Genomic DNA, 13,317 nt, shown 5'->3' on the forward strand with positions numbered 1-13,317 from the left:
TGAGTTGTGCCCTCCTTAAAAAAGAAAAAGCAAAAAATAAAAAACCAAATATGTTTATTTAAGGTATTGTTTCCAATATGAATATATGTTACCAAGAAGAGGAGACAAGTTAAACTTTGAATATCCTGTCAAGAATAGAATCCTGAGAATAGGATACAGGCAGAACTTTTGATGAAGAGGGAATATTAGAATCATGGGACACTGCATTAGAGGGGCCTTAGTAGTAAGGGGGGCCTTATTAGTAAGAGTTCCAGTAATTCTGGGGAAGACTGTTTTAGAAAAGGGAGGCAGAATAACACCAAAACAAACTGCACAACTTAGTTTTGCCTTCATGTTCCGTTAAGGTATGACAATACCTTCTTTGAAGGATGTTTTTATTGGCTATTTTTGTACTGCTGGGTCTCATAGAACAATTTGCCTATGCTGAGAGAATGTCAAGTCCTTGAGAGATTATCTCTTAAAAGAGAGAAAATTCACAGGTAACTAAAGCAGTTTTGAAACCAACACAGTTTGGGTGAGCCCTCAGCATATTAAAAAACCCCTCTTCTAGGAGCACCCCATCTCTGTGATCTAAGTAGGAAACCTTTCAAAGGGATTATGGTAGATTGAGGAAATGACTACTTAATGTTAGAACATCGTATACAGAAATTGACCTCGTGGACTTTTATGAATTTTTCCATTTTTACATAAAAGATAAGAAAATGGTGAAGAAATCCACAGACCATGAGAATTTGGAAATCGTTGTGACTAATGGCTATGATGAAGACAGACTTGTTCAGGATGTACAGTGTGATATTCATGCCAGTTCTTCCCCAAGTGGCAGCAGTGCTGAAGAAATAAAATCTGTAGATCCAAACTTGGACCAAACTGAAAAAACTGCTGTCTGCACTCATCAAGGTATTCTCCCATAATAATTACTTAGCCTCTTCCCTGTGAATAAAATATTCTTTTAATAATTTCAGAATGTTTAGCAGCAATTTAGAGTTTAAAAACCATTTATTCAGTAATATCTTAAGGTTTGTTAATATTATGAGGATTTATTAATATATCTTTGGAAGAAATATATTAATAATTTTTTATACTATATTTTTACTGTGTGATTTTTCAGTTGTTTTTGTGTATGTGGCATTTTAAAATAAAATTTTGAAATTTTTACTTTTACTCCTCATGTTTCTTTTAACTTAAACCTCTGATTATATGATACCTTTGTTCTCCAATCAGAAAGATAAGTTATACTCTTCATATCTTAGGGCTATAGGGGTGAGCCTATAATAAATGTATATGGTGAATTATTAACATTGTTGCAATACAGCCAAGAAACCAAGAAATATAATTTGTTAATGTAACAACCAATCTTGAATACTTTAGGCCTCCTAGCTGATTGTCAGTTTTCTCTTATAATGTTAAGTTTTGCGAGGTTTGATCTGGACAGTGTCTTTGTATAATTCTATGATAAAATATTTTGTAATTTTTTTCAAATAAAATTTATCAACTAAATTTAAAGTTTTGTTAAAAGAAAAAAGTGTGGCTTGGTAAATCAAATTTGTCTCCCAGTATGAAAATAGTGTAGAGCTAATACATTTTGAAAATGGAATAAATGCATTTTTCTTCAATTAGAGAATAATTATTCTACCTGGCTATTTATTCATATTTAGATATAAATGATGATCATGTTGAAGATGTTTCAGGAATTCAGCATTTGACAAGTGATTCAGACAGTGAAGTTTACTGTGATTCCATGGAGCAATTTGGACAAGAAGAGGTAAAAATGACATTTTTTAATTGGTAAGTTTTCAAAGTGGTATGTCAGAATTCGATACATAACTTCTGTTAATAGCAGATGTATATGCTGTTCATCACTTTGAAAACATACCTCTAAAATGTTTAAATATTTGTATTTCAAATTAGTTTTTGTGAATTAAAAAATTTATAGAATTCCTAAATATTCAAAATATAACATTTAAATATTATATGATAACTTACAATATATTTATATTTATAAATATTCTGGGAAAAGTGAGATGGGGAAGCAGAAGGTAAACTCCTTTTGCTAGTCCCTATGTCTGAAACATTGATAAACATTAAAAAATTGATTAATTTGCAAACAAATGAATCTGTTTTTCACATTGACTTTAATACATTGAACTGAAATTTTGAGTGGAAATACTTTTCAAATTTCAGTTAATTAAGATTCAGTATTGGAAGCTAACATTTGAAAAAAATTATTAAAAGTACGTGAATTTTTTTTTTCTTGCTTTGACAACTTTTTCTGATAATGGCTAGGGATGGTTTTGACAGCTGTATTTATGTTTGGTGATTTTGTGTTTTCCCCCTACTATTTCCCCACCCCTGTTCTAACATTGTTCACGTGTGTCTTACAGAAAATCACTTATCCTTTGCCTGCCTGAAGTAATGATTTTAATTTTTTCTTTTTGTGTTTCCCTTTTTTAAAAATTTTATGATGTAATTAAATTTACCTCTTAGCTTTCTCAAATTTTAAAAACACATGAATGAACAGAATACTTTCTAAGGTCAAACACAAATGACTAGCATAGATGGAAAGAATAATGGTAAGGAGGCTAAACTGAGAATTAGCTGAAATTAATCAAAAATGAAAAGGGATAAAAATCCAGATTTCCTTTTATTTTCTCTTTTTAAGAAGATTTATTTGGCGAAAGTTGGTGGAAAAGGACTGGATAGGGGTTAATCTCAGTAAACATCTGGGTACTAAATGCTAGGTTTGCTCCTGTTTTCTCTGTAAGTCAGTTAATGGACTAAAATCTTTCATGGGGTTCTGCCTGATATGGCTCCTACTTACCTTTTTGGCTGCTGTTGATACCACTGTCCTGTTTGGGCTTTGCTCATACCCACTGGGGCCTTCTCTCTGTTCCTCTAATATGTCAAGTCCCTTCCCCTTCTCTCCACCAGCACCAGCATCTTGGCATTCATTTTGCTAGAATGTAATTCACCATTCACCAAGTTAACGCTTGCATATCCTGTGAACCCTGATGCAGATGTCCCTTCCTGAAGGAAACCTTTAGATAAGATACCAGAGCCCCACCACACCACCATCCTCATCAAGTCTAAGTTAATTATAGGTTGTCATCTACAAGTTACCTACGTGGGTTCTTTTAAAAATATTTTTAATTTTTCTGATAAATTTTGGAGTCCTTGGGAATCAAAGTGTTTTTCAAGTTCTTTTTGTGGACAACTAAGATCACATTTTTTGTTTGCCTATTACCATTAGAACGTTTCCTTTTCTCATTAATTTCCCCATTTTTAAATTTCTCCTTAATTTAAACACTTATTTAAGTGTTTCTTGGACAAATGACTGATTCACGAGAACAGTACATTGCCATAACTTCTCAATTGTTTCCTCATAAATGAATCATTTCTCTCCCATTTCTCCCTTACATGTAGGAGGCAGAATATTAATTGAAGAAATTTTTTAGAAAAGTAATATTTTCTATTATAAACTGAAAAAATATTTTATAAAGACAGTAATTCTTTTATTATCATGAAAACTTTGTGATGTATAATTTATGTTTGTAGCTTTTAACTAAGTATTTTTTTACATTTGTAGTCTTTAGACAGCTTTACATCAAACAATGGACCATTTCGATATTACTTGGGTAGTGATCCCAATCAGCCCTTGGAAAATTGTGGTTTTCCTGAAGATATTCGGGTACCTCCTGGGAATGGCATTGTCGGGGATGTGCAGGTGGTAGCAGTCAAAGGAAAAGGTGAAATAAAGCATGGAGGAGAAGATGGCAGGAGTGACAGTGGGGCCCCACACCGAGAGAAACGAGGCGGAGAAAATGAGGAATTCTCCAATGTCAAAAGAGGGAGAGGTGTGTATTACTTGTGTTTTTGGATCTTTATAATCTAATTAGTGAAACAGAGTGTCTAGGTAGGAGTGGTATTAGAATTATCAATCTGCAAAGGGAATGTGAAAAATTAATCATGTATATAACATCTGACCGTTTTTCTTTGTGTCTGATTCTCACCTTTGATTGAACAAGGCAGAGTAGTGTGTTCTCTGAAGGCGTGGGGGAAAACATTTCTATGTTTACATCTTTTATGCAAATTTTTGAGGTATCCAAATTTGTATTCTATCACCCCTCTGAACAATCACTTACCAGTTGCTCCAACTGTGCTGATATTTTTATACTTATTATAGTAAAAATTAGAATTCTTTGTTTCTTCCACATTTCCCCACTTAAGTCAAAAGATGTTTAAAGCTGACGATTCAAATAATAGACATAAGAGAACATGTAACAATACAAAGGTAAACATTAAGAATAGTAATGTGATGAAGTAATAGAATAGAGTTGAATGGGAAGAAAAGTAAATAATTTATAATTGTTTATAGTAAGGAATGAATAGGTATTGTCAAAAAAGAGAATTAATGGAAAGACAAATACTATATGATCTCACTTACATGGAATCTAAAAAATAAAACAAACACAAAAACCTAGCTTGTAGATACCAGAGAACATATTGGTGGTTCCCAGAGGTGGAAAGGGGGCAGGAGTTGCAGGGTAGGCAAAATGGGAGAAGGCAGTCAAAATGTACAAACTTCTAGTTATAAAATAAGTCACGGGATGTAATGTACAGCATGGTGACGACAGTTTATAATACTGTATTCTATATTTGAAAGTTACTGAGAGAGTAGATCTTTTTATTTTTCAATTACAGTTGACATTTAATGTTATTTTGTATTAGTTTCAGGTGTACCGCATAGTGGTTTGACATTTAAATAATTTAGGAAGTGACCTCCCCCATAAGTCTGGTACCCATCTGGCACCCTATGTAGCTGTTACAATATTATTGACTATATTCCCTAAGAGAGTAGATCTTAAAAGTTCTCATCACAAGAAAAAAAAAATCTGGAACCGTGTACGGTGATAGATGTTAACTAGATTTATTGTGGGGATCATTTCACAGTATTTATAAATATCTAATCATTATATTGTACACCTGAGAAAAAAGGAAAACCCCTGTTTAATTTCATGAGGTCATAAAAAGTTAAGGGATTGTCTATGTATCTAGTTGAAAAAAACCTATATAAAATAAAGTAAATTTTAAGGCATGACAGGAAAAAAAAAGAATTAATGGGATTAAGAAAATTATAGTTTAAAAAATAACAATTTGAATACAAACAGAATTGTGAATATTTAGTTAAGAGATGAAAGATCACAGCATATTTCTAGAGCTTTGATTCAGGTCCCTTTCTTTAGGCAATTTCTCAAAATTGCTTAATGAAAGGCATCCTATTTACAACCTGACTTCACCCAACCTACAACATGCTACAACTTCCAGCAATCGCAGGGACTCATGCAAGTGGCATACCCTGAAAGTTAAGCTTTGGGAGCTTCGTGTAAATCTGCCTCAGCACTAAACAAATGCTGAGCCCTTGTTCTTTGTCCAGCTGTGTTCTGGGTCCTGGAACTGCTGTAGAGAAGACGACAAAGCTCCTCCTTCAGTGCAGCTTACATTCTGGTATAGGGGAGCTGACAGTGAAGAAGTAAATAGTTCAGATATGTTGCAAATGGTGATCAGTGCTCTGAGGGGGAAAAAAATAGGGTATTTGGATAGAGTGACTGGAGGTGGGGATTAGCTTAACGTGGGAATGGTCTGAGTAATCCTGTTTTTGTGAAGGCTGGTTTTAAAGTGGGTAGTAAAAGTAAGCAGAGACAGGAATAATTCTCTAGCATCGTCAGTACTCACCGATAGGCCTTCACAGAGTATCTCAAGCTCTTAAGGATGCAGGAAAAAACAGCCTCAAACTGGACTTCCCACTCCCCCCCCACCCCCATGTAAATTCCATAACAATGGCTGAAGTGGTTCTTTCACCAAGGACCGCTTCAAAATTTACTTCATTTCGATATAAAAGTACTAGTCTTCTTGAAAATGGCAGCAAGCACCTCAGTGTACTCTTGGGGGTTTAACTTGGCAAACAGCTCCAGTTATGTTTCTCTTACAACACCAAACATTGCTTAATACCAGTTAGCTTCAGCAATGCTGCTGCTATAGCGTTCCAGAATGCCAAATGGCAACGAGGTAGATAAATGCCTGTTTATTATTTAAAACAAAACAAACCCATTATATTAGTAAATGTAAAAACATGTAATATTCCATTTCTGCGAGGGTAGGGTCACATGGTACTACCTTTTATATGCTGCAGGATAAAACTGTTTCAGCCTTTCTGAAAAAAACTTGGCAACACTCATTAAGAACCTTAACCAAGTTGTTATCCTTTGACCCAGTATTTTGAATCTGTCTTAAAGAAATCAGCAGAGATTTGGACAAATACTCATATTACAAAGACATTCATTGCAGTGTTATTTGTAATGGCAAAAATTTGGAATCTCCCTGACTATCCAGAAGTGGAGAATGATCAAGTAAATTACTTCATATCTTACTAGGGAGTTGATGTAACCATTTCAATGTTTTTGGAATAAAATTTAATGTTGCAGATAAAGGTTTACAGTGTTTTTTTAAAGTAGGATACAAAATCATGTATAAGGGGTAATGTCAATTCTATAAATCTATGTGTAGAAAAAAGAATGGATGGATATACAACAAAATCTTAAAAGTAATGCGATTTCAATATCTCTGTAAGTATAATGGAATTTATGATAAGAAAAACATTTCAAAACATTTTGGGAGGCTTACAATGACCAAAAAGGAAAATACAGCTATTTGGTGTAGCTTTTAATACTCTAAAGAAACAGTCTTCAAGTTTTTTCAATCTTGTTACCTTATTTAGTAAAAATTGGGGGGAATGCACCCAGAATATGTATGTATTATTTGTGAATTATATGCATTTAGTCATGTACTAGGACATTAGGTACATTATAAAACCTTTGGGGGAAAAATCTAATAATATATCAGTATAAATAGAAGTTTACATATGTACTCTTTGATCTCAATAATTTATTTTCTGCACTTTCTGAGATTGCCTCCATTCCACTTTGGAGATTTACATCTCAAAGAAAAAACAGGAAAATGAATAAAACACACTATTTCTACTTTTATAAGACTAATTTACAACTAACCTGTTTTGCTCTCTTATAATAGGGCAAAGGATGCAACATTTGAGCGAAGGAACCAAGGGTTGGCAAGTGGGAAGTGGAGGTGACGGGGAACGCTGGGGTTCCGACCGAGGGACGCGAGGCAGCCTCAACGAGCAGATCGCTCTCGTGCTCTTGCGACTGCAGGAGGACATGCAGAATGTCCTGCAGAGACTTCACAAACTGGAAACGCTAACGGCCTCCCAGGTAAGCGTCTATATTTGTCTTACCTTCTACTTGTTGATCCTGTGAAACTGTGTGTAATCTGTATTGATCAGATTTACACAAATCGTGTATTTTAATGATTTTTTAAAAAAGTAAATAGGACCTACAAGTACTTTTGAAAATATTACTTAAGACCCAAAAGCTAAATGCCAACTTAAGTAATAGAAAATTTTCAGAGTGTAAAATTCACAGCACCATTCTGGAGGAACGAGGAAGTTGCTTGGTGTTAGAAGAATAAGAGCTGTTAAATAGTTCAATTTGAGGAACTAATAAAGAGACCGTAACTAATACCCTAGAGTTCATCATTAGAAAGTCATTTTTTTGTTGTAATCATTGTCCTCTATCTTGACTTCTTCTTAAAATACTGTACAGATAATATATTAAGCTACTAATTCTTTAGTGTAAATTAGTTTTAGGATCAAAACTTGAAAGCCAGAGAGTAGTGTGGAGTTATATTTGACCTCCGCAATTATTTAATCCTGGAGGATCAAAGGTATTAAACCTTTGAAAAGGCAGCACAGCTTGTCTGTTGCAGAAACTCAAGCAGAACCTAGACATCATGTAAATGAGGGCAGTGCCCTTTGTGCTATGGCAGATTGCTATCCTGTACTGAATAAAGCCAGGCAGGTGAACATGGAGGACATCCCGAAAGAAGGGAAGAGGGGTCATAGGAAAGGACAGTTCAGCTTGGTTCACAGTTTTGACTGGGCTGTGAAAATCTCTGGACTCAGCTGCAGAGCTTTCAAATGCCTACTAGTGATCTGCCCCTGACTCGTTCCTCCTTGAGTACTGTTGGTTGGAGAAAAGAATGAGAGGACTGGCTTTGCTGTCTGACCTAGCTTCAAACATTGTATAATGTCAAAGCACCACGCTGTAACAGATGTTAAGAAGAATTTGTAGGGATTAATCAAAGAAAATGTGCTTTCATTATAAGATGAATACATTAAATATAGACATATGAGGTGCGATCAAAAGATATGGTGAATGTTTAAATTAAAAAAAAGTATTACAGTAAGACACATTGCCATTAATCCCCCTCAAAATACTCTCCCTCACTTCAAACACACGTATCCCATCGTTCTTGCCAATTTCTGAAGCAGTTGTGGAAGTCTTCTTTCATAAATGTCTTTACTTCATTCTCCATCATGACAACACTCTCTGTAACACACATCACTTCTGGTGTACGGCAATTTCTGTCAAATAAAAACATTACGGTGTGTCCTCCTCCACCTAATTCACCAGATCTGGCACCGTGCAACTTCTGGCTCTTCCCCAAAGTCAAAATGAATGTGAAAGGAAAACGTTTTGAATCTATTCAGGACATCGAGGAAGCCACGACAGCGCAAATAAAGACACTCACGAAAGAGGACTTCCAGAACTGCTTCAGAAAGTGGCATCAACAATGGGATAAGTGTGATTGAAGCGAGGGGGAGTATTTTGAGAGGTATTAATGGCAATGTGTCTTTTACTGTAATAATTTTTTTTTGTTTAAACATTCACCGTACTTTATGATCGCACCTCCTATATAAAGAAACTAATACTGTAGGCTTTCTAAACAACCATTGTAAATATCTTAGCCTTTATCTAACTTACTCAGATTATCACAAGGTTTCTCAATTATACGTATGTCAGTGATTCTCAATTACATTTTATTGTTAATATCACTTAGATTAGTAATCTGTACTCTCAAGAGTGTAAACACCCTAAAATAATATGCAAATTTCTGTTTGATTTTGCATTTTTAGAGAGGGTTTGTTGCCTTCCACAGGGCTTGTAATGAAAAAGAGGTTAAGAATATCGTGCCTTTTCTCCCCGCACCTCCAGGACCCTCCTTTTTAAAAAATAAATCATTGACAAGTATGAATTCCGAAAAAAAGAATAGTGCCTTAAATAAATGACATCATCTTGTTTGTCCAAGTAAGTGTAGGTTGTTGATATCAAACTATTTTATTTGTATCTTTCATTAGTAAGAAAATTCTATTCTATATTAGCTTGAGAAATTTAGGCCCATGATCCCCTCAAACAATCACTTGATTAGTACAGAACTATCTAAAGGAAGCAAAAAGAGCTAACCCATGCCGGAAACCTCGTTTGTTAAATTAGTACTGTTGAACATTATTGTTTTGGTAATCTTTTCTTGTTCCATGATTTTTTTTTAAAAGAATATTTTGTATCTATCTAATGTCTTTAATGGTATTTAAATTCTGCTGAAAATTCTTTTGATTTTTTAAAATTATTTTTTCAGATATAGTTGACAATAATATATTAATTTTAGGTACACAGCATAGTGGATCGATATTTATATAATTTATACAGTGATATCCCTGATTAGTCTAGTACCCCCAGGGACTATATACATAGTTGTTGTAACATTATTGACTGTATTCTTTATGCTGTATTTTACATCCCTATGACTATTTTGTAACTACCAATCTGTATTTCTTAATCCCTTTCCTTTCAATTTTTTTTAAAGAAGTTATCTTTCTCACTCTTGTCTTACATATAACAAACTTTAAAGAAATTCTGACATATTGGGACTTTTCCCCTTAAAATTTGTAGAATTCATTCGTATGCATTAAATTTTTGCACGATTAATTTGCATAAATAAAGGAAATACATTGATGGTAGGATAGCAGTAGGTTGTAGAACTGAAGGAAACTTAGTCCAACATCCTTAATTCAGCAGATGAAGAAGCTGAGATACTGAGAAGATGCTTTCATATTAATGGCAGAGCCAGGTCTATAATTCAAGTTTCCTGATTTCTCATGCAACATGGTTTCCACATCAGTAAGCTGCTTGAGATGTATTATTATTCTGTGTTTTTTTTTTGTAAAATAGTTCCTTAAATTTACTTAATAAATATGTGTTAACTGGCCACATATACTTTTCTAGGCAGTGGACACAAAAATGAAAAGGGAGGTAGCAGAGTGTAGCAGACCTTCAAGCAAACTACATGTGTTCAAATCCTAGCTCTGCCACTTACTGTCTGATCTTGAGTCAGGTTATTTAACTTCTCCGTGCTTTACTTTTCTTATCTAGAAAAAGGAAATATTAATGCCTACCTCATAAGCTTGTTCAGAGAATAAAATAGAATTCTTAGTACGGTGCCTAGAACATATTAAGCACTTAAGTATTGTCACACGAGATGATGACAAGAACAAGAATGGTAAAACAGTTTGGTTTCTTCCCTAAGGAAGTTCACAGTCTTAGGGAAGACTTAACTTAAATAATTTTTTGTCTTTGATATGCTTCGCAATGGTTACTATTATGTAAGAATTTTCCCTTCAAAATGATTTAGCAAAAAATTGAGTAATCTTTATTTTAATCTAGCACTAGAATGATAATAGAATTTCTAAATATGTAAAAGCTACATGAAAGCTACTTGATATTGACAAAGATTTGTTGCTTGACCAAACTTTAGTCAGGCTCCTAAACCTTCGCTTAGGCCCATCTGCTCGTGTCTTCCTTAGAAAATCCAGTTTTAGCAAGAACCCTGCTAACTCAGTTTAACCAGAACTGCCTACCTTCAGTATCTGATTAGGTTCCTCCTCCTCCACAATCTCCCAGGTGATATCTAGTCACCCTTGCCTGTTTTTAGCAAGAATCCTGTTAGGTTGGGTTAGCCAGAATCTCCCTTAATCTCCCTACTCCTGATGTTTCCTCTTATTTGATTTTCCATCCACTGAACCCACCCTACTTCTTTCCTTTTTTTTTTTTTTAAAGGCATTTCTGTTATTTTGTGTGTGTGTTGTTGTTGTTTTTTAAATTTTATTGGGGAAAGGGAACAGGACTTTATTGGGGAACAGTGTGTACTACCAGGACTTTTTCCAAGTCAAGTTGTTGTCCTTTCAGTCCTAGTTGTGGAGGGCACAGCTCAGCTCCAGGTCCAGTTGCCGTTGTTAGTTGCAGGGGCACAGCCCACCATTCCTTGCGGGAGTCAAACTGGCAACCTTGTTGTTGAGAGCCTGCGCTCCAACCAACTGAGCCATCCGGGAGCTCAGCGGCAGCTCAGCTTAAGGTGCTGTGTTCAATCTTAGTTGCAGGGGGTGGAGCCCACCATCTTTTGCGGGAGTCGAGGAATAGAACCAGCAGCCTTGAGGTTGAGAGCCCACTGGCCCATGTGGGAATCAAACCGGCAGCCTTCAGAGTTAGGCGCACGGAGCTCTAACAGCCTGAGCCACCAGGCCGGCCCCAGATATTTCTTTACTGTAAATTCCCACTTGCCCCTGCTCTACTGGTAATTGGGCTTAATCTCTCTCCCCCACTACAGTGGTCCTTGTACTTACAGTGATAGCCCCTGCTCCCTTGAGTAAAATCTTCCTTATCATGCCTTTAACAAGTGTCATTGAATTTTTTCTTTAACAGTATGTATGAGTAAATATCATTAAAGCAAAAAATCATACTGCTAATCATGCATTACTGCTGGTTACTTCTTAAGTGTAAGCAGTGGGACTCTTCATTTGCCTTTCTAGACCATTTATTACTTAAAACAACATTCACCAACAGTTCCATTTATTAGTTGTGATTCTTAGTATTTATTGGTAGTCGCTACATTAATGAAGAGTAGTTGTGTCATCACACTGGGATTTGGTCACCTCAAGTTCCATTCTAAATGACAGACGAATGTGGCCTTAAATAAGTCATCATATACCTGGGAGCCCAATTTTGTAAATCTACCCTTTATTTCATTAAGTCTGGAAAAGTGCCATTAAGGTAAATCTCTTAGTTAAATATTGTTAGGCCTACAAGGTGCTATTACAACTAATATCATAAAAATCATTACTTTGTCTAGATTCTTTCCTCATTTGCAACTTGAATAATACTAGAACTGTAACTTCTTTAACATCCTAATGGTCTGAAGGATTAATGCAACATCCAGAGGAAATTAAATTAGTTTTACTTGTAAGGTATAGTCATACTGGGCCACACACACACACTTGATAGCAGGTTCCCTCTTACCCTGGGTCTTTGCAATTGCTGTTCCCTCTGTACAGAGTGCTGTTTCCCCAGTTAGCCACATAGTTTACAGTATTTCTTTGTTTAGGTCTTTGCTCAGATGTCAGCAAAACCTTCCCTGACCACTCTTGCTTCCAAGCCTCCCCTCTTCTGACATGTCCCATCTCCCTTCCGTGTTTTATTTTCCTTTTATTATCTGTATCCTTCCATTAGATTATAAGCTCCATTAGGGCAGCGATTTCTATCATTTTGCTCCGTTATATCTCTAATGCTCAGAATAGCGACTGGTATGTAGTAAACTCTCAGTAAATATTTATTGAATGCATGAATGAGCTCATTAATCTTCATACCATTTCTCTAAAGTTATAATAAATGGAGAAAACTGGAGTAATGAGTTTCTAACACCTAGTTTCAGGAAACTTGTTTGGGATGAGCCAAATTGGAATCTGAGTTTCCTAAATTAGTTTGAATTTTTTCTGCTGAGTTTATACTTCTTATTAAAAAACTTGCAATTCTCACCCCTTCCCCCCCAAAAAAGGTAACTGTGTGAGGTGAGGGATGTGTTAATCAACTGGATTATAGTAATCATTTCACAATATACACATATATTGAATCATCAGGTTGTATATTTTGAATATATACAATTTTGTCAATTACATCTAATAAAGCTGGGAGAACTAAAAAAATAAAAACCTACAACAGTAACAGCTTATTTCTCCTGTCTATTGATACCTCTTCTGCTATAACTTCGCCTGAATTTCCAAAACAGATCTTTCAATATTATTTACATAACGTTTTCAATTTTAATTGCTAATCAAGACTGCAGTTCTCAAATGTTTGTTTGTAAATTGGTAGTTTGTATGGAAATTACCAGAATTAATGAGAAAAGTTGAGTAAGTAATTTAATAAGAATATAAAAGAAGTAATGGATTAGGTTAATTTGAGGTTTTATTTTGATAATTTTCTAAAATTTGAACTATAAAACATAAAACGTCAGAGGCGTTTATTTGGCTAGTAATTTTAGGGACCTTGTCATTTGGTCCGTATGGGTTTCAGGATA

At 35.0% G+C, this 13,317-nt stretch overlaps 1 protein-coding gene across 9 annotated transcripts in view; it reads left to right on the forward strand.

Annotated features, from left to right (window-relative positions):
• ACBD5 (acyl-CoA binding domain containing 5) overlaps positions 1-13,317 on the forward strand; it is a 38,397-nt gene that overhangs the window by 18,105 nt on the left and 6,975 nt on the right. For 8 of the 9 annotated variants that reach the window (XM_033100679.1, XM_033100676.1, XM_033100681.1 and 5 more), the window contains 4 exons: positions 694-897; positions 1,656-1,762; positions 3,584-3,851; positions 7,084-7,283. In XM_033100679.1, coding sequence (XP_032956570.1) covers positions 694-897; positions 1,656-1,762; positions 3,584-3,851; positions 7,084-7,283 — 779 coding nt within the window. The remainder of the gene's footprint in view (positions 1-693; positions 898-1,655; positions 1,763-3,583; positions 3,852-7,083; positions 7,284-13,317) is intronic. The other variant, XM_033100677.1, reaches the window with a different exon arrangement.

This window comes from Rhinolophus ferrumequinum (assembly GCF_004115265.2).
Source record: "Rhinolophus ferrumequinum isolate MPI-CBG mRhiFer1 chromosome 5 unlocalized genomic scaffold, mRhiFer1_v1.p scaffold_110_arrow_ctg1, whole genome shotgun sequence".
NCBI lineage: Eukaryota > Metazoa > Chordata > Mammalia > Chiroptera > Rhinolophidae > Rhinolophus > Rhinolophus ferrumequinum.